The sequence below is a fragment of the Delphinapterus leucas genome, chromosome 11 (genome assembly GCF_059928025.1).
Source record: "Delphinapterus leucas isolate spDelLeu-1000000601 "Yukka" chromosome 11, BTC_Dleu_Yukka2, whole genome shotgun sequence".
Taxonomy (NCBI): Eukaryota; Metazoa; Chordata; class Mammalia; order Artiodactyla; family Monodontidae; genus Delphinapterus; species Delphinapterus leucas.
In genome coordinates, this window is record NC_143139.1 from 72,252,633 (window position 1) to 72,274,311 (window position 21,679).

Genomic DNA, 21,679 nt, shown 5'->3' on the forward strand with positions numbered 1-21,679 from the left:
CTGGAGGTAGGCGTGAAGGCGTGAATAAGAACAGGAGGATTCTTAAAGTCTACCAAAGACGCTGAAGCAGTACTTAGAGGGCCCAAACTAAGAATAACAATGTCCCTCAACAGTGGAATGGGATGGATTAATAAGTTGTGGATTGATAAAAACGAGTGAACTACAGCTATGTACAATAACACAGATGAATCGCACATGAAAAATGATGAATAAAGGAAGATGGACTCAGAATAATACATGATATATGATTCTTATGTACAAAGTTCAAAAACAGACAAAAGGAATCTTCAGAATACTGGTTACCTCTGCAGAGAGAGACGGCAGTAATTAGAAGGGAGTGTGGTTGAGGCATCTGGGGGCATAGGTCATATTCTATTTCTTGCCTTGCATAGAACAGGTCTGTTTACTTGTGATAATCCATTCACTGTTTACTTATGACATAGACACTTTTCTGTACGTGTGTTATATTTTAATAACAAAATTAAAAGAAAAGGCAGCTAGAGCCTCAGAGTCCCTTCCCACATCCATGCAACCAGGAAGTTTGACACCCTCTAACCTGGCAGAAGACTGCCTGCTAATTTACTAGAGAGGGTATAACAGAGAACGTTTAGACTGAACGATACCAAGTGCTGCTGAGTATAGGAGGTGCTATATTGAAAAAAAGGGGTTAAGAGTAACTCTGTTTAATGAATGTAGAGACCACTACCCTTCTTTTTTCTACTTGTTTCCCAGAATACCAGTATTCAGGATTGCCCTCTAGGCAGCACATCTGAAAATTCTTTCCCAAAAATCTGATCATCATAGGAGAAGAGACCTAAAAATACTGAAAATTCAAGGTACCCTAAGGAAGTGAAATGGCCAAGCCAGATCACTTTACTGGGAAGCTTCTGGTCGATAAATCCCACTTAGAGGCCTAAGACTTTCCAGCTTTTCAGCTTTCTACTGGTAAAATACGCAGAGACAACCAAGAATCACTTTGACATCTGAAGAAAGCACTAACCTGAAAGACAGAGACTAAACCAAAAGGCATATGGAGACACAAACACTACACAGAGATAAAAGCTGATTTTTATTAAAAAAATCAAATCCTTAGAAAGGCAAAAGGTCAGCAATGAAACAAGAACAAGAACTCAGAGATCCAAAAACAACTGTTGGAAATTAAATATATGATCACAGAAATGAAAAAACAACAGAAGTTGAGGAAATACTCAACTGCAAGATGACAAAGGTATGGTAGACATGAAAAAAGAGACAAGAAAATAAGGTAAGTCCAAGAGGTTCAAAAATCAGAGGGGACTATTCCACAAAGAAGAGACACTGGAGAAGACATGAGATGAGTATAAGAAAATGTCACAAAATTGAAGAAAATCAGTTTTCATAGTAAAAAGTTGCCCTAAGACAAACCATCACATTTCAGAGGACTGAGAACAAAGGAAAGACTTATATACCTCCAAAAAGTGTGTGTGTGTGGGGGGGGGGGAGAAGGAGGTTCAAAATTCAAAATGGTATGTAATAACAATGGAGGTACAAATTCAAAATTCTGAGTGAAAATTATTGTCAACCTAGATTTTTATACCAAGTCAGACTAAGTATCAAGGAGGATTCTTTGAGGAGAGAATAGAGATTTCAGTCATAAAAGTTATGAAAAAGTTTAACTCTCATGAGGCCTTTTTCTCAGGGATCTACTGGAGGAGATGGCTTTACTACATGAGAGAGTAAACCAAAAAAGACATTGACATCAAATTCAGGAAATTCAAAATCCAACATAAGAGAGAGGAAAAGGAAATTCTTAGGTATGGAGAAAGAAGAGACAGCTGTGTAGCAGGCTTAGCAAACAGTCCAGATTGAAGCACATCAGAAGATCTGGGAGAGGTATCTCTAAGAAGGCAAAACTGGTAAAAGTGCCTGATGTCTCTGACATAATGAAAGGAGAATTTGGTGATGAATTAGTATTAAGTACATAAAAAAACTACGAAAATAGATAGATAATTTAAAGATTAAAAAGTGAATTGAAAAAGAAAATGTATAGGGAATACAAAAAGTTGTGCAAGGAAGTAAAAGTAATTATAACAGACTACATGGCTCAGCTTGGAACAGCATTTCTAATCACAATAAGGATGGTATATTGACTGACCTCTAACTCTGATGGAAGAATAACAGGATAGGTAGTGTGTGTGAATGCATACAGGTGTCTGTGTGCCTGTGCAAGTGCTAAATCCTTATCTTCCTTAATGAAGAGTCATTAACAAATGCTTTACATTAAAAAAATTAAAAAAAACTATGAATTGGGAGATAGGGACTGACATATATACACTATTGATACTATGTATAAAATAGATAACTAGTGAGAACCTACTGTATAGCACAGGGAACTCTACTCAGTGCTCTGTGGTGACCTAAATGGGAAGGAAATCCAAAAAAGAGTGGATATATGTATACATATAGCTGATTCACTTTGCTGTACAGTAGAAACTAACACAACATTGTAAAGCAACTATACTCCAATAAAAAAATTAATTAAAAAATATAAAAAAATTTAAAGACCCTTGTAATCATGCCATTTAGATACATGGAGGCAAAAAACTAAGGGAAACAAACAGTTGGTTTCCTTTAGTCAAAAACTAGCTGGAAGAAATGATATGTGGTAGGGGACATAGTTATTAACTCTTGTAGAACTGTTTGACTTCTTAAATGCTATGCAATATTGTTTTGATAAACACAAAGTCCAAAACAAGCTTTTCTCAAAATACTCCATGAAGGAGCAATCTTAATTTAAAATTTTAGTCTCTAACTCCTAATCTGTATACTTTACTTTTTTTTTTTTTTCCTTTTTCCAGCTGCACTGCGCCACCACTTGTGGCATCTTAGTTCCCCGACCAGGGACTGAACCCGAGCCCTCGGCAGTGAAAGCGCGGAGTCCTAACCACTGGACCGCCAGGGAATACCAGGGAATTCCCTGTATATTTTTTTAATGTGCAACATATTTAATACATCTAAACCCAACAGGTTTCCTTGCCTCTAATCATCCTCCATCTTTGGCAAATGCAAATCTCACACTCCCTTGTCCAAAATCTTTCAAAATTTAAAAAGCTACTTTAAGATGTTCGCCTGTCGATGCAGGGGGCCCGGGTTCGTGCCCCGGTCCGGGAGGATCCCACATGCCGCAGAGCGTCTAGGCCCGTGAGCCATGGCTGCCGGGCCTGCGCGTCCGGAACCTGTGTTCCGTGGCGGGAGAGGCCATAACGGTGAGAGGCCCGCGTACCACAAAATAAATAAATAAAAAAGATGTTAATTGTGTCCAAATAAAAACTAGCTTCATAGTGAAACAAGTTTGGGCAACTCTCCATCAAAAAACATTAAAAAAGCTTTTTATAAGCTTCTTAGAGCTGTATGCTAGCATGCATTGTGAGTCTCCAAATTTGTTTTACTGCATCAGAAGCCTGCTTGGGAAGTGCTGATCTACAGGATACAAGAACAAATTCCTCACCTTCATATTCAAGGCCCTTCTGATCGTCACATTCCAGTACCCACCACCACCACACCTCTTCTAGTGAAGTTAAACTACTTGTAATTCTCAGAGGGTCTCTTAGCAGTACTTTTCTCCCTCTCTCCATTCAAATGGCACCTCTTTCAGAAAACTTTCCCCAGTCTCTACAGGCAGAGTCAAGGACTTCTTCCTTGAGGCACTCCCTGTGCAGTGTTTAGTTCTTCACTGGCTGCCACTGTGCTTCAATGATTTACTTCCTTGTGTGCTGAACCTTTAGGAGGCAGCAACTACTCACCTGTAATGTTTCTGGACCAGAATATTGAAAACAGCTTCTTAAGGTTTGGAGGAGAAACAAATTATTATTAACCCAAAGTCTAAAAACACTTTAAATTAAATGAAGATATTTTAATTACCTTAGCGAAGATTTTACTACCACAGATGCATATTTGGTTACAGAAATACATCATGGCATTCAGTCTATGATGACAGAAATATCTGTACATGTGTGGTTAACTGAATTTTGGTAAGAATAACGCAATATAATTTAAAAAATAATGTAATCATATTTTAAACACAGCATGGAAGCTTACTATCTAAAGGAATTCTGAAAGGAGTGGCTAAACAGGGGAAAATGCCAGGCCTCTTTGCAATGTACTCACATTAGAGTCCCTTTATTGTTGTACATTTTATCTTAATGTTGAATTTACTAAATGTAAGTGCGTATGTGTGTATACATACATACACACACCTATATATATAAAGAGAGAGACAGAGAATACAGTGTTTTAAAATGCTATTTCTGCCTGAAAAATAAGAGACAGGTTTAAAAAGAACTAATCAATAGCAATTTCTCGGGCTTCCCTAGTGGCGCAGTGGTTAAGAATCCGTCTGCCAATGCAGGGGACACGGGTTCGAGCCCTGGTCCGGGAAGATCCCACATGCTGCAGAGCAACTAAGCCCGTGCGCCACAACTACTGAGCCTGTGCTCTAGAGCCCGCGAGCCACAACTACTGAGCTTGTGAGCCACAACTATTGAAGCCCACGCGCCTAGAGGCCGTGCTCCGCAACAAGAGAAGCCACCGCAGTGAGAAGCACGCGCACCACATCAAAGAGTAACTCCCCGCTCGCTGCAACTAGAGAAACCCGTGCACAGCAACGAAGACCCAACACAGACAAAAATAAAGTAAATAATAAATTAAAAAAAAAGAGACACTTCATCTCACACACACACACACAAGCAATTTCTTGTGGGTATCTAATAAAAGCCCAAGACAAATAATTTCGTCTTTCAGTTTTAAAATATGAAATTGAAGAACTGAACAAATACACAAAGTAAATTCAAGCTTGAGCAAGAGTGCTTTCAAGTCCAAGCCACTATGCACTTAGTTTTTCTCTGTGCATTTAAAATAAATTTAGATTATTTTTGACATGCTACCTTTAAAAAAAAAAAAGTGGTAAAATGCACCTAAAACTTTCAAGGCTTAAAAATCAAACAGAGCAGCTGCTGTACTGTGTTTTTGTTTGAATTACTATATTTACCTGCATTTATTTAAAGCCCTTAGTATCTGCCTTAAACACCTAAGTTTTAGGAAGAAAGTTTTTGTTTTTTTAATATTAAAATGCATTGTATATAAATACCTTCCTGGTCAGCTGTCCAGATGAAAGTAGAAGTAAGAATCCTGCCAAATGCTCAAGAGCAGCAATGAGTGATCCCGTGTTTCTAAAATGAATGATCCTGTTTTGCTTACAGCCAAAGGAAAAGCCCTTAAATATTCCTTATCCCTTCAGCTTCTTCTCCCAGCTCTTCAGAAGTTCACACCAATGCACTGCTTACCATAAGTTTGGGATAGGGCAGGGTGGGAATCTTTGGGTTCACAGCTATTGGTTGAGGGTACTTTACCCATATCACTTCCTTCTTCCATCTCCCTCACTCCTGTTAAAAGGCAGCTACCATGGTGGTGCTTCTGCTAAACCCCTATTTTAGCAGCAAAATACCAGGGGGACAAATTATACAAATAAACATTGGTACACATAAATATTCTCCTTTCTGAAACACTTGGGGGCACACTGTGTTTGAGAATTCAAAGTCTCTCATGCTTTAGAAAGATAATGCGGCACATACCTTCTATCACAAATTCTCCCAGATAGGGTTACCATCCCATAAAAACACATTAATATCTCTACAATGACTATGAATGTTCATATTAAGTGGGACAAATAACATCCTCATATCATTCAGAATATTTTTTGCAATCAAATGATTCTGCTGTAAATTTAGGAAAAAAAATGTCAGTTTTCCGATTTTTGGATTTGAGAACTGTGATTATGAACCTGTATTTTCCAAAAATGAAATAAATCAAATTAAATAAAATACTTAAATTTTCTATGGCACTGAAAGTACAAAGATTCATTCCAACACTGAAAAATTAGAAGGACTGGATTCAAAGATATAACAATCTAATTTCAATTATTAAACATTTATGTAGCATATGTATTTTATGATACCTATTTTATAGTAAACACTTCATCAGTATTATGGCTACAGTATAAAGAAAATAATAATGCAATGCTAAAATTTCCTAGCACTTTTAATAATCAAATATAAATTGAGAACTTGGGTGAGGTACAGATCTTTTTTTTCAATCAAAAAAGATTACAAAAAAAAGAGATTACATCTATTATACATGAAATGATTACTATTAAAAGTTACTCTTAAGACATTTTCAGTTGAGTGGAAGATTCTTAATCATATTCTTAATTTAAATACATATAACTGTTCTAAGCCTGTCTCCTATTTAAGAGGACTGCTGTAAGGTTTAGATGAGATGACAGACATTTATATATTTTACAGAGTACAAGGTAAATGTATGATATTATTATAACTGTTCAAAAGACGTCACGTCATCTTCCAGCATCAAATAAAGGTATTATATAAACTAATTAGACTTATAAACCAATTTAGGCTTACATATTATCCCTCAAGCTACTCTTGAGGGACAGTGTTTAAAATCAACACTAACTTAGTAACAAACAAACAAACCAAACAAACAAAACCCAGCCAGTAAATTACATCTGAATATTTGAATTATGTTAAGTTCCTACCATTGCAAATCCAACATCAGCTTTCTTTAATGCTGGGCCATCATTTGTACCATCACCAGTTACAGCTACAACCTGGCGTTGTTCTGAGACAGTGCTGTCAATTATACCTGAAATAAAAGTAAGTATTTATGCTGTAAAAACAATCTGTTTAATTAATGAAGTGATTCTGCAGAATATGCTAGCTAGCCAGTTTTACAGACTCTAAGTTAAAAATAGGGGCTTCCCTGGTGGCGCAGTGGTTGAGAGTCCGCCTGCCGATGCAGGCGACACGGGTTCATGCCCTGGTTCGGGAAGATCCCACATGCCGCGGAGCGGCTGGGCCCGTGAGCCATGGCCGCTGAGCCTGCGCGTCCGGAGCCTGTGCTCCGCAACGGGAGAGGCCACAACAGTGAGAGGCCCGCGTGCCGCAAAAAAAAAAGAAAAAGTTAAAAATAAATAATTAAACACAGAGAAATGGAAACTGCTGAGATGTTGGGCAAGGAACAACTCCAGAAATTGTTGTATTAGGAGTTATATCCTGTTTTAATCACTGAAGATAAACACAATTCACCTAAGGTATCAAAAGGAAATGTATTTAGATTTTATTGGACAAGATGATATCCACAGTTCAATCTAATATTCAGCATCTATTACTATTTTAGGAAGCAGAACGCATTTCTCTATTAAGAAATTGCGGAGTAATTGTAAAATCTACTCACCTTTAACCAGTGTATGTTTGTCAGTAGGAGATGACCTTGCAAGCACTCGAAGCTTTGGCCAAATCTTGTCTATCCGCTCTTGCTCAATCTATAAATTTTTGTCAAAGTTAAAACGTGCCCAAGCCTAGTTTTCTAATTCCAAGTTAGCGACCTAGCATTTGTATCAGTGGTTCTTAAAGTGTGGTGGACAGATCAGCGGCATCAGCAACTCTTGAGAACTTGTTAGAAACAGAAATTGCTGAGCGAGACCCAAGGCCTATCTTATAAGGCACTCTGAGGTGGGGCCTAGTAATCAGCATTTTAAAAAGCTCTCTAGTCACTCTAATGCAGAACCGCTGTTATATATATCATTACAAGATCAAATTCTAACCATCTCCCCACTGCCTATGAAAATGGAAACTCCTCAGCGTTAAGTAGTGCAGGGTTTGGGGTCCCCTAAAATATGTTCCATAGCAACTTTTCCAAACTCATCTCCCATTACTCGCTTACACATATTGTACTTCTTGCGCCCAGACTGAAAAAATGAAGCGCTCACTTTCTTTAGGACAAATTTCTTTATCACTTGTCCCCTTTATTTCCTAAAATGCTACTGTTTTGCTTTGTGGGGTGAGGGCTGCACTGATCCAGGTGCGATGCCTAACATGTAGTGCATATTCAAGATGTATCTGTCCAAGAAATTCCTAATATACTAAAAACATATCAACTTAAACAATAAAAAACGCTTACCTCTCCTTTTTCATTTCGTATTCTTCTGTTGAAATCTTTACCTTCTAGGCATAGGAAATCTTCCCCAGGATGTAAAATACCACATTTGGTAGCAATAGCCCGAGCAGTATTAATATTATCACCAGTAACCATCCTCACAGTAATTCCAGCCCTCTGACATTTCTTTATTGCATCTGGCACCTGGTTAATGTGGAAAAAAATTCACATGATGAAAGAAAATTAGTATTTGCAGGGTGGGGAAAAATCCCACCGAACAAATATACATTGCCTTATAGTCCCACAAATGACAACTTTAATTACATCTCAAGATATTATTTCTTGAAGTAGTCCCAATAATCTCTTCTTTCCCCTTCCACTGCCACAGTCCTAGTTCAGGCTTCACTTTCAGTTATCATCTGACTTAAGTTGCTTACGTTATTTATTTGCCAAAGGCTTTTTAAAGTGCCTTTTCCCCCTAGCAACCATTAGGCAATTCTTTCCTGGTCGGCTTTCCACCGTTCTGGTTTTACTGCCCAGACCACACCAGAGTAAAATGTTGGTGTTCTTTGGGGTTAAGGGAGGCTCACTTGTTTTACCCCATTCTTGATCTTTTAAGGGTTATCTTACCTATTCTGGAACCTCCAACTACTAGGTACATGCTAATAACTTTCAGACCTACATATTTTTCCCAGCTCATTGTGAGAGCTGGATTCCTAGTTCCAACAGAAAAGTAGACATCAGAATTTGGGTGTCTAAAAGGGAAACGATGTTTTCTATCTAAGAGAAACCTAAAGATTATCTGATATCTTCAATCTCCTTACCCTATACATCCTTAAGGGCCAGTGAGCCCTGCAATTCTACCTCAAACCTTCCCTGTACCTGGTCTCCGATGTTTGTTGCCTGAGCTACTGCAATAGCTTTTTTTAATTGGCATCCCTGTGTTTATGTTCATTTCCCCTTTAAAACATCTGATATACCCGACAATACAGTTCTTTTTTAATACAGTTTCTCAAAAATATATGATTCCTCAACTGTTATATTATAAACCACAAAGTTCTCAGTATAACAGAGTGTCACACTTGAGCTTCAGAATAGCTCCCTAGTAGATAAAAAACAAGGATTTACTATATAGCACAGGGAACTATATTCAATATCTTGTAATAATCTATAATGGAAAAGAATAAAAAAAGAAAAATATATGTATAACTGAATCACTTTGTTGTACACCTGAAACTAACACAATATTGTAAATTGACTATACTTCAATTAAAAAAATACAAGATGACCAAATATTGCATTATTGAGCACCCTTACGCTTAAAAAAAAAATTCATTGTTTAGGTGAAATGCAAATTTAATTGGGTGTCCTGTATTTTATCTGGAAACCCTACTCTAGATCTACCTACCAGTTCACAGGAAATAGAAGGAATGCAATTGGCAAAATCTATTATAGAATGTAGAATACTCTCCAGGACACATGTCCTTCTACAAATAATTTCCGAAGAAACAATAGTTTACTTGCTAATTGAAAGAAAAAACCAATTTGTTCTTTGACAGAGAAATTGCAAGAATGGAAAAGGGAGGAAACCTATAGATCCTTTAGATTAAAAGAGACTTGAGAGTCATGGCAATAAATTTAATGTGTGGATTTTGGATCCCGATTTGAATAAACATTTGTGACACAACTTAGGAAATTTAAAAAATAATGAATATTTAGGAATTATTGTTATAAGTTTTAAGTATCATGGTTGTGTTTCACAAAAGAATTAAAAAAGAAAAAGAGTAGTTTCCTAGATTTATCTAAATTTTTTTTCTACTATACACAGCTTGATAGACGAATAATCAATGTATTATTTTTGTGCCTCTGCTTCTGTAATTCTCTTTGCCTAGAAAATCCTTTCCTGTTATTCTCTAACCAGAAAATCCATGTCGGTCCTACTAGAACAGAGGTCGCAAATGCAAATACCCACAGGGCCATGCAGGTAACAGAAATGAGGAAAAAACACTGAAAGTGACAAATCCAAGACAATCCTAATAGAAGAGCACTCAGCTCTAGTCTGTTTTTTTTTTTATCACAGTGGAAATGTTGACAGAATCTATCATTTCAAGAGAAAGCAGAAACCCAGATTTGTGTGTACTCTCTCAAACCTGATGTTTTACACACACACACACACACACACACAGTCCACAGATAACTTGATTGAAGGCTAACTTTGGCCTATACGCTGTTTGTGACTTCTACTGTAAACCGTGTAAATGTAACATCTCTGGGAGCTTTCATGGTCTACCTAGACAGAACTGTGCTTTCATATTATACATCCCTCTATTGTTTAAAAAAATCAATATTTGATTTTGAAAACGCTGGTCTGCTGTATAAATGTATTTCTCACTTCTCATTTGAGATAGAAAGTAACCCAGATTTGTCCATCTTAGCACTCACTGGGTGGTACCCTGAGATCATTTGGAATAGGAAACAATGACTAAGAGGCAGAAACTGGTCTTGGTTAAAGCTATGTGGCAAATAATATTTAAGAAAGTAAACTAAATTTATTAATAGTCCACTAACCACCAAATACTTCCACTTAAAATTTACAAACTACCTCCACTTTTACAGATAAACTGAAGAGAAGCCAAGCATCCTGTTTAACTATCTATGCATATGCAATAAAGCTGGATTTATTCTAGATATCTAATTAATCAAGATTCTCTACATCAGAACTGTACAATCCAGAAGACCCACTTGGGAAAGCTACGTCCTATTAGATTGTCTCATTTTAGTATGAAAGCACGCATCTCATTTTGTGATACTGAAGAAATTAATTGCCACTTACATGTTTTAAAAAAGATAAAACTGTCCATCAACCTCAGTGCTAAGAACACAAAATGAGCAATACATTTTCCAAAGGACAAGAGTTGAAAACATCCTGATTTAGTATTATATTTAGATAAGACTTAAGCCATAAATCAATGTATAAAACTTCGAATGGTTTTCCTTTGACCAAAGGTTGGCAAACGTGATCCACCTGGACGTTTCATAAGCATCTGAAACTCCAGAATCCCAAACTTAATCTCTAAATAGGCAGCTTCATCTGACTCTCTTATTACATTGGTAATACCATCTACCAGCCACTCAGTTATGCAAGTTGGAGACTGATTCCCCACTCCTCCAGAAGAGATCTAATTGTAGAGATATCTCAGTCCTATGCTTACTGCTCTAGCTACACACTTTCCTCAAGAGATCTCCTTTAGCCTCATATGTGAATTCTCCAGCCTACTTCACTTTCAGGCTTCCAGGTTCAAGTGCCTGCTTGACATATAATTGGATGTTTCAGAGATTGCAACAATGTTAAAAGGAGTATATCCAAACCCAACATATTCATTCCTATTGGTTCTACCTCTATTTACTTTAAAATCATACCTTTCTTTCCATCTTCCCTGCCACAATTGTAGTTCATGGTCATCTCTTGCCTGGGACCACTGCAATAATCTCATTGGGTTCCCTGCTTCTACTCCTCTTTTTAATTCATTTCTTACATAGTACCCCAAATACTATTTTAACAACATGAATCATGTCACTTCCCAGCCTGAATTTCTTCAACGACTTCCCAGTGAATTTCAGAATAAAATTCAGAGCCCTTATTGCCCAGTAAGGCCAAAGGTAATCTCGTCTGCTTCTTCTTGTCCAAACTTACAGCCACGCTGGCCTCCTTTCCACCTTTGAAAATCTAAATACTTTCTCGCCTCAAGGATCCTGTATTTTTTGTGCCATTTTTCTGGAATACTGTTCTTGCAGCTATTTACATGGCTGGCTCACTTTTAGCCATCAGAACTCAACTCAAATGTTATATCTTCAGAGATCCTTAATGTGGTCTCTGTTATCTTTATCTTACCACCCTGTGCATATCCTTTATAGCCCTTATCACACTTGTAATAGTCATATCTGATGCTCCCCTGCTACCCCACGCCAATTAGAATATAAGGCCTATGAGGGCAGGGACCAAGTCTTATTCCTCACAGGATGTGTCTTCACTTGGCATACTGCCTATGTACTTATCACTTTAAATGTTTATCTGTTGTGTTACCTCTCTAGAGTATAAGTTTCATAATTATTTTGTTTAGTGCAGTATTTCCAGTTCCTAGAAGAGTACCTGGCACTACACACTGGATGTTGAATCAATTAGTTGATGATAGCCACTGAACAAAAGCTGTTTTTGCCTTTTATTCATGTTGCTTCTTTGCTCACAAGGTGCTTACCGCTCACTCTCTCTCTTGGTCTAGCCAATACCTCTTCATCCTTTGAGACTCACATCAGGTAATTAACCTCTAGGAAGTCTTACTTGACCCATCTCATGGTTAACATAACACAGTGTGGTCTTTTAATCGCATGTATTTTATACAGAGCTGGGTTTGAACACACTAGCTCTAATGTCTGGAGCTAACCTCTATACATCTCAGTTTTTTTTCAACTTTCAAATAAGTAATAATACTTATAACTCAGAGGTGACTATTAAATGAAATAATACATGTAAAGCACTTGGCATAATATGTGGCACACAGTAAGAATGCAATAAAAAGATATAATTACTTTAGAAGGTTGGGGGCTCATGTTCTGTGCTCATATAACATGCTCTGCATATGTATCTAACTATGTACTAACATCCTGGTTATAATTATGTGTTTGTCCATCCCTGCCCAGGACAGTGACTTCTTTGAGGCCAGGAACCAGATCTCAAAAATCTTTATGTCTCCAGTATCTCAGCATAGTTGCTGGTACACAGCAGTTGCTCAATAAACTTAAAAAAAAAAAAAAGATTTAAAGAAGAAAAGCAAAGTCTAGAGCTGCAGACTGTCCAGTATGGTAGCAAGATGTTTAAATATAAATTGAAAAAAAATATTTTTTAATTCAGTTTTTCAGTTGCACTAGCTGCACCTCAAAATCTCAGTAGTCACATGTGGCTAGTAGCTATGAGATGGAACAACACAGAACAATTCTATGGTTGCAGAAAGTCCTATTGGACAGTGCTGGACTACAGACCATGAAAACAAATAACTAATGGCATTTACTACGTAACTTAATATAAATATCAATTGAAAAAACCTACCCAGTTCAAGGCACTGGTTATGCTATAAACATACAGGATCCCAAAGAGAAGTTATCTAATTAAAAACCATAAACAGGTAGCACATGCATCACAAGCACTATCATTTCACTTATCTTGGATTCACAAAGGAGAGAAATAAAATCACAAACACTAAGAAGTTTACTAGAAAACTGGTTACAGTTAGTGCCTTCTGCACATGCAGAACACAGAATGTTTCACCACCTCAGGTCTCACAGGATCTTCAATCCCCACAACAGCAATGCATGTAAGGCCGGTGACAATATCATTTTCATTATCCCATTCTGGTTCTGGTTCTCCTGCTGGGAAATCTCTGAATGCAAGACATATGGTTCTCAAGCCTTCTGATGCCATCGGTTCAATCACAGTTTTTACAATATCATCACGGTCCCTTGGTCTGAATACTTTTGCCTCACCATTAGCACTCAAGATTTTGAAACACCTATAAGGAAACGTTGAATCCAAACATCAATAATTAACAAAAATAATGGTTAATGCCATTTAAGTGAACTGGAAGGGCTAGAATCATGGAATCTGATTATCTGGAATTCAGAGAATTACATATGTTGTGTTTTTACAGACTCAAATCATATTCACTTTTCACCCTCCCCTTTACAAAATACAGTTCTCTTTTTATGGTTCTCACTTGACCATTCTCCATTCAAGTTACTTTAGACACTTCTCTTTTGGAAATGCAGGGTTTCTAAATTTTCACAAAAAACCCTAGTGGCAGAGAAGAATAAACTATATGCCTGTCCATTTTGGTGCAGAATTAGACATTAACTTTAATTAACACAAAATTTCCAGATACTTCCTTCTTTTAAAGTAAAAAGCCACGTTCAATCAACCCTTACCTGAGATGCTGTTTCATCACCTATATTGCTTTAACCATGAAAGAAAAAAAATAACTTACTGTTAAAATAAGCACTCTATTAGAATGAGAGAGATAAAGCCAAAATAGTTTTAATTTCAGTGAAACTAACTACCACTCTTTAACTGTGTACTAAGTAAAAGTTACACTGTATACTTCCCTATTTAAAGTTTATTTTTTCACATTGCCTCTTTATGTTCCTCTCCCTTGGTGATGCCACTGCCTCCTGCTTCTAGGCAGGTGATTCCCAAATCCCCATCTTCTGTTTTGATCGTTTTCCAAAGCTTTCCACTCTGACAGTCTACTCAGATGTTGTACTGTATCCTTAAATTTACTGCATACAAGATTAAAGGCTGTCTCCTCACTGCCCATTGAACAGACATCAACATTACTCCCAATAATTTCAATGTTAAGTCTAAACTCTCACCTGAATACTTCCTTTCTCCTCATCATCTATATAGTATTAGCTCCTAAGTCCTATGTATTTGTCCTCTGAACAGTCTTCCGAATGTTTCCTCTCCTTTCTATTCCCCCTGCTACTCTACTGCCTTCTTCTGGCTCTTAACTTCAAGCCAGAGCTACTGTAATAGGCTTTTAAATGATATTGGTCTCCAGTCCATCCTTCCCCGCAACCCCAACCCACCTTATTCCCTGATGCAAGAATTATCCTCAGTCCCACAGCTATGCTCATTCTGCTACCTGATGAAAAAAATTCTTCAGCTGCATTATCTGGCCTACTTAACTGTTTTAACTGCTCAGGCTAACATTTAAGAGACTCCACAACAAAAAGAGTGGAAAGAGTTGTTGTATACTTAATATACTCCATGCTGGATGTTTTACAGGCATTATTTTACCTCAGTGTCTTAGAATTGGTGGTCATCATCCTCTTTTTCAGTGAAGGAAAATGGAAGCCAAAGGAAGAATCTTCCCAGCATCCCAAAACTACTTAGTTGCAGAAGAGCCAAAGCCTGATTTGGTTTTGATTGAAAAATCTCCCCCATACCATCTACCTGCTTCCCAGCAAGCCACGATGCAAGATTTCTAACATTTCACGGAAATCAGATAACCAAGCATATGTAAAAGGAAGAAAGATGTCCTGTGTGCCACAAAAGCCCATCACCACTCAGCTGCACTGTATGACTATTAGCTATTCCCCCAATATGGTCTGCATATTCCCACTTCCTTCCCTCCAATGTGGCTTCCTTCAACTTGATCTTACTTCATACCAAAACCTATCTTAAATGCTACACCCTTCATAGTATGACCTCTCGTCTTAAAACTCTGTGTACATCTGTCATATTCTGCATTTTCATTTATATGTATTTTCTCTTAAACCTGTTAGATTATAATCTGACAAGTGTTCATTAAGATAACACTGGATTATAATCCACATATAAGCTAATTAAAATTAGAAATATTTTAAATATTGCAATATCAAGTGAGTTCTAATTTTCCAAAAATGCTCTTAATTTAAAAAAAAGTTTTCTGCTTCTCTACTGGAATTAAAAAAAAAAATCAAAATAATTTCAACACCTGTAATAAAAAATAAGCATTAGGGAAATTATACATAAACATGTGATGTCAAAATTGAGGCGACTGGTGTGTATAAGGACAGTACAAAAGAAAAGATTACCATTCAAAATGACAGCAGATATTTAAATACGACGCTGCGGCAGCATAAATATGATAAAACCTCACTCTGATATAAAAGGATTCTCAAGATCTAGTTTTAATGCTTTGCTGTTCTAAAAACTAATATATAATTCATTCATCACTATCTACAATGCAGTGTTGAAGACATAAACTGCAGTTTTTCTTCCCAGAAGGCTTTTATTTTTCATGATCCTACATAACAATGGAGTCAACACGTTTAAGAACAAATATCAATGTTCACTTCATTAAACCTACCAGATTGAATGTAATGGGCTTATTTTCCCTGTAGCTAAATACTAAGAAATAAAAGAAGCTGGAGTATGAAAATGACAGAACACCCTGGGCAAAAGAGCAATACCATTAAAATATACTAAAAAAAACTCCAAGGTCCTAGCAAATGCCTGATATTCACAAAAAGAAAATAGCAACAATATTAACATAGTAGATATTTCATAAAGCAACTACAGTTAGCAATTATTCATCTAAGCATTTTACTCTTACTTTTTCAGAATTATCTCAGATGCACCCTTGCTGAATATTCGATAACTTCCATCTGAATTTTTCAGGACAGTACTCATGGACTTTCTAACAGAATTGAAGGTGTAGACTTTGTACAGTGCTTCTTCTGGTATTTCATTTCTAACATCCTGATAATCCCGTTTTAAATCCAAAAGAAGTCCCAACAAGGCACATTCAGTTTTATTACCAACATGACGTGGTAATCCACCCTCTTTCTCTGGTGGCTATAAGAAAAAAAGGTTTAGAAGCTAGTATCATCTTGTTTCTCTACGACAGTTTAATTTATAATGTAAAACAGAACGAGACATTCTAAAACAAAATTATACAGAAATTATATAGAAAACTTCTATTAGTTTTAGCATTTCAAAGAGGGACATAGAAAAAGTAAGGTAGAAAGAAGCTCTGGAGCAAAGATGACATGGATTCCAATCTCAGCCCTGCAAGTTACTAGCTATGTGAACTTTTGGCAAATTACCCAACTGCTGTGGTCCTTGGCTTCAGCATTTGGAAAATAGGAGCTCTTATGACCCAAGAATTAAATAAGAAATGTAACTTTTAAGTTGGTTCCTGACACATATGGGACTTAAGAAATTTTAATTCCTTTCCTTTTCTCTTGTTTTCACTGAATGTTTACATTAAATAATTCAAAATTAAATCTACTTTACTGAGTTTTATGGCTTAAAATAAAAGTACAAGCATTAAAATGAAGCACTGTTGACTTAAATATATATAAAAACTTTATTTCCTTCATAGTATCTTCACAAATACCTTCTTATGTAATCATCACAACAGTATTAAGGGCAGATGTAACCATCTTTACTTAACAATTGAAGAAAGCAGAAACTAACACACCACTGTAAAGCAATTATACTCCAATAGAGATGTTAAAAAAAAAAAAACAACTGAAGAAAGTAAAGCTCAGACTTTCAGCTAAGGCAAAGCTAGATCTAGAATCAAGATCTCATAACTTTCCAGTCCAATAATCCAATTCATGAAATACTAATTTTGTTTATGGTCTTCACCCACAAATCACTAGAACACATATCAGCCAAACAATTTCATGCTTTATGTTACTAAGACTTCTAAAACTTGCGAAGTTAAAAATATTTTATTCTAAGGTAGTACAAGTCTAGAATTACTTTATTCAGTTAGTCCCAAAAGGTTTAAGGATCACCTTATAGGTAGGATCTACTGAGAAACCAAACAGAGCATATAGCAAGCATATGTAAAACATATTATTTTAAGTTGAAATCTAGTTTCAAAATCTTCTCTAGTAAATTGAGTTAACTTTCTATAGTAAGACAGACTAGTCTTTCACAAAATGAGCAAAGTAAAAATTTAAAATTAAGGACTTATTCTGGTTGTTAGGCTCAAGAGTTTCTAAACGCAGGAAATTCAAAATACAGGAGAAGAAAAATACAAATAAACAGAATGTATATGTTGATCAACAGATCTTACTAGTAACACAAATTGTATCAAAAGAAAAATTAAATACAGTATATGGATATATGCCTTTTAAAAACTTAACACAATTCACCTCTTCAATTTATAAATAGTAATGACAGAGCTTAAAAGCTACATACAGTCAAATCATCACAAATTGAAAAATTAATTTTCATATATAAATTAATTATTAAAGAAAGCTTACCAATATTTTTGATGTATAAGCACAATTCACAGAAATTCCTGTTACAAGGTAGGACAAAATATTTGGTGGAATAGCTTCTGGTTCAGGAATCTTTTTATAATGTTTTTCATTTATGTAAGCTTGAACAACTGTCATTCTGTTCATTGTCAATGTTCCTGTTTTATCTGAACAAATAGCTGTAGCATTTCCCATGGTTTCACAAGCATCCAGATGCCTCACTAAATTATTATCTTTCATCATTTTCTACAGTGACCAAAAAAAAGTAGTTAAGCTACATATAAAACCAATGACCTCATTATATTAAAATGATTATAAACTGCTTTAAAATCAGAACTAAAACTCCCAACTTTACATGGATACACAGTATAAAGCACCGATTTAATACTGGAAGAATTTAGTATATTTCACCTATTCAAATAAGCTAAACAGAGTACCAGCTTTCCGTGGTTTCAATCATTTCCCTACTACATAACATAATCTAGTAAATGAATACAGATACCTGCACCCATATGCAAATCATGTTGACTATATGCCTCCAACACTTCTGTGAAGTGTCCTCAAATTACAAGAGCTATAATAATTTGTACTCTAAGTAGAGGTACTTACAGCCATGTAAGAGTATATAACATGTAAAGATTAAGTCTCCTTATTAAGTGGAAAACAAAACATTCTAGTATCAGTCACCAAGGAAAAAGTAGCTTATCAGTTAAATATAGAGTTTGTGGGCATGTAGCTGCCTGACTTTTTTTTTTTCTTTTGACTCTGATAGACTGAGGTAACATAACAAAACCAGAAAGGATCATTTTTATCTTTTCCATATGTTGGTACACTTGGTCTTCTCATCCTTAGGATCACCCCTTCCTCTTATTTACAAGAAAAAGACAGTTTCTAAAAAAACCAAGAGTTTCACTGTAGCTCCAAAAAGCATTTAGGTTAAAATGCTTGATAACTGATTCTTAAAACATACCTGGAATGGGTTAAAACCTGTAAAGAGTTATTTTACAAAGTATGTTCTGTGACTATTAATATGCAAGATACTGCAAGAAACTGATTCCTTGAAGAAATAAATATGGGGAAGGAAGATTACTGTGATTTACATTAATACTGAACATTAAAATAAGGAAGTTCGGCAGTAAAGAAAATGTGTTCAGTTTTGCCAAACGCTAACAGAGGAGCCATAAGGACCACACCTCAATGAAAAGAAAAGTGACTGATAACATTTGGGCTAAAATAAACATTTAATAAAAACTTAAAGAAAAATGCTCTTATTTATTTTCTATGAAAGGACTGCAAATCAATCCTGCCTATATCTTTTTGATCAATTGAAAAATTAATATCATTAATGACTATTCAAAGTGAACTAATGACTGTATTGATAAAATGACTGATTTTACCCATGTGTCTAAAACTTATATTTACCCCAATTATTTCTAATTATTTTAAAACATCAAATAGATGATTACACTGTATTTCATTACTACTTTGACACATTTACCATTTTACTTTTGAAATAAAAGATGTGAAATGCCTGAAAATAAACTCAAACAGTAAGCAAAAAATATTCTTATCATGACACATCTGTTGAAAATTCTTGGGAACACTGAATATAAGAGTGCTGGAGCAGAAACTATGACCAATTACTTTGTGTTGCTCTCTGTCAGCAATACTACTTAAGGAGAAATATTAATTAATATTAGAAAATTGATAAGAGCAGCATTCTTTCATCAGGTATAATTTTACATGTGAAGCCACCTTTTCCATATAAGATATAAAATTGATTAAAAAGTAGATTAATAATCTTCAAACAGAATATTCCTTTAGGTAACCAGCAGCTAGCAAAGCGACTGAAGCTCATTTTTTCGGCATTCTACTAAGAACAAGGAGGAGTTAGCTGCTGTAAATGGAGTGGTCAGAGAAGGTGACATGTGAAGAGACCTGAGTAAAGTTAGACAGCTGATGATTCAAACGAAGGAACACATGGGTCCTGAAGTGAGACCAGGGTTGGGGTAGTTGAGAAACAGCAGGAAGGCTGGTGAGGCTGGACCAGAGGGGGAGACAGAGGTGGGAGATGAACACTAGAGGAAAGCAAAGGCCAGATGGGGCAGGGCCCTGCAGGCCATAGCAAGGAGCCTTGGATTTCATTCTGACAAGAAGCCACTGGAAGGTTTTATAAAAGGAACAAGATGATCTGAATTATTTTTTAGAAACAAGAGTCTGCCATGTGAAGGCAGGACCGTGGGGTCAGGAGGGTCCAAGTGTAGAAACAAGGAGGCCTTAGACGGTTGGATTCAAGTAAACCTCTCTGCTCTTGTACCACAGACAAATGACAAATATGCTTACTTCAATGTTATAGATTGGAAACAGGAGGGGACAGGACAACATAACTATCATATGAGGAAATTTAAGCTAGAACCTTCCCCAGCAGAGTTATGCTTAGCTTTGTGTCAAGTCTGCCATCCCAGGAATGCATAGGTCTCGATGCAGAGATCTTCAACTGGGGGGGAGGAGAAGGGAATCAATGACAGCGCTAAAGAAAACAATGTAAATTTATGGAAATCCCCTAGTTCCAGAGCCCAAGAGAAAAGAGCAACCAGTTGTACATTTTCTACACCAGCTGAGACCTTCTTTTCTACTTACCTTGACTGAATAAGCCAGTGAGATAGTGACTGCGAGTGGAAGACCTTCTGGCACGGCTACCACTAAAACCGTAACTCCAATAATGAAGAACTTCACAAAATACTGTATGTAAATCGGTGTGCACTCAGCAAGCCACGGTCTCTTCTGAACCCAGAATGTATCAATTACAAAATATAATACGAGAATGATAACTGTGATGGCAGACATCAACAAACCTACATAAAAAGAAGGAAAATGTAATTATTAAATATTCTAGACACGATTCCTTGTCAGTTACATATTAGCCACTGGAAGAATTACAACTACTTTGGTGATATTTATTTTAATTTCGCTGAGAAACTGTTACATCCTTTTTTGTGCTTAACTCATCACTTGACATTATCAGATTTAATTTCTGCTTCCAAGTATAGTCCCGAAACCCAGGAGAAGTGGGAAAAAAGTGTTTATGATTCTTTTCTAGACTTAATTGTATCTTCAGTCTTCTACTAAAGCCGAGACAAAATAATAAGCAATGACAAGGAAATACCAAAAGCTTAGTATAAGCTGGTGCTCTACACATTGGCAAGCTGCTTTCATGACAAAAGAGAAGTTGATAAGAACCTGACCAATGGGGGGACCTGGAATTAAATACCGAACCCCATGTTCTTTACGAAAAAACCACAAATTACCAAAATTACTTAATTTTTTTCATCTATCCTTACTGCTTTATTAACTTAGCAAACCAACAGTTAATCATATATTACAAATCATTTACACCTTTCTGTTTTGTGGGATATTTAGCCCCTTATAAATGAGTATTACAAAATAAGGCATGTCCACCTATCTGGGTCTAAAAATCCAATTCAATGTCTACTAAAATACCATCACCATCTTAAATCCACCCTTTTCCCCAACACTGTATGAGTCAGTATTGCCATTTGGCTACATATTATCAAAAGCAAATATTTGCTATTAGATAATAAGCTTTTTGAGGATGGAAGCAAAAATTAACTTTTTCCAACATAGTCCTAGGAAGTAACAGAATGATGCAATGTAAGTGACTTTAATAGTGTAGTCTGATTTAGCCCACACGTGTTCTTTCATAAAGATACTATTGAAGGGCATGCTATGTTTTTAGCTAAAGCTCTGCTTTATTTCCTCTGAAGAGGAGTTCTGTTCACAGTTGTTTTCTAGTGATGGTTGTAATTTATAACTTCAGCCTCACCAGGATGATTCATTCTAACTGTAACTAATCCATTCA

The 21,679-nt window shown here is 36.1% G+C and overlaps 1 protein-coding gene across 4 annotated transcripts in view; it reads right to left on the reverse strand.

Annotated features, from left to right (window-relative positions):
* ATP2B1 (ATPase plasma membrane Ca2+ transporting 1) overlaps nucleotides 1–21,679 on the reverse strand; it is a 131,745-nt gene that overhangs the window by 18,295 nt on the left and 91,771 nt on the right. For all 4 annotated transcript variants that reach the window (XM_089921114.1, XM_022552450.3, XM_089921115.1 and 1 more), the window contains exons 9-15: nucleotides 20,440–20,654; nucleotides 17,803–18,045; nucleotides 16,137–16,378; nucleotides 13,316–13,553; nucleotides 8,014–8,193; nucleotides 7,288–7,375; nucleotides 6,590–6,696 (exon numbers count right to left, since the gene is read on the reverse strand). In XM_089921114.1, coding sequence (XP_089777240.1) covers nucleotides 6,590–6,696; nucleotides 7,288–7,375; nucleotides 8,014–8,193; nucleotides 13,316–13,553; nucleotides 16,137–16,378; nucleotides 17,803–18,045; nucleotides 20,440–20,654 — 1,313 coding nt within the window. The remainder of the gene's footprint in view (nucleotides 1–6,589; nucleotides 6,697–7,287; nucleotides 7,376–8,013; nucleotides 8,194–13,315; nucleotides 13,554–16,136; nucleotides 16,379–17,802; nucleotides 18,046–20,439; nucleotides 20,655–21,679) is intronic.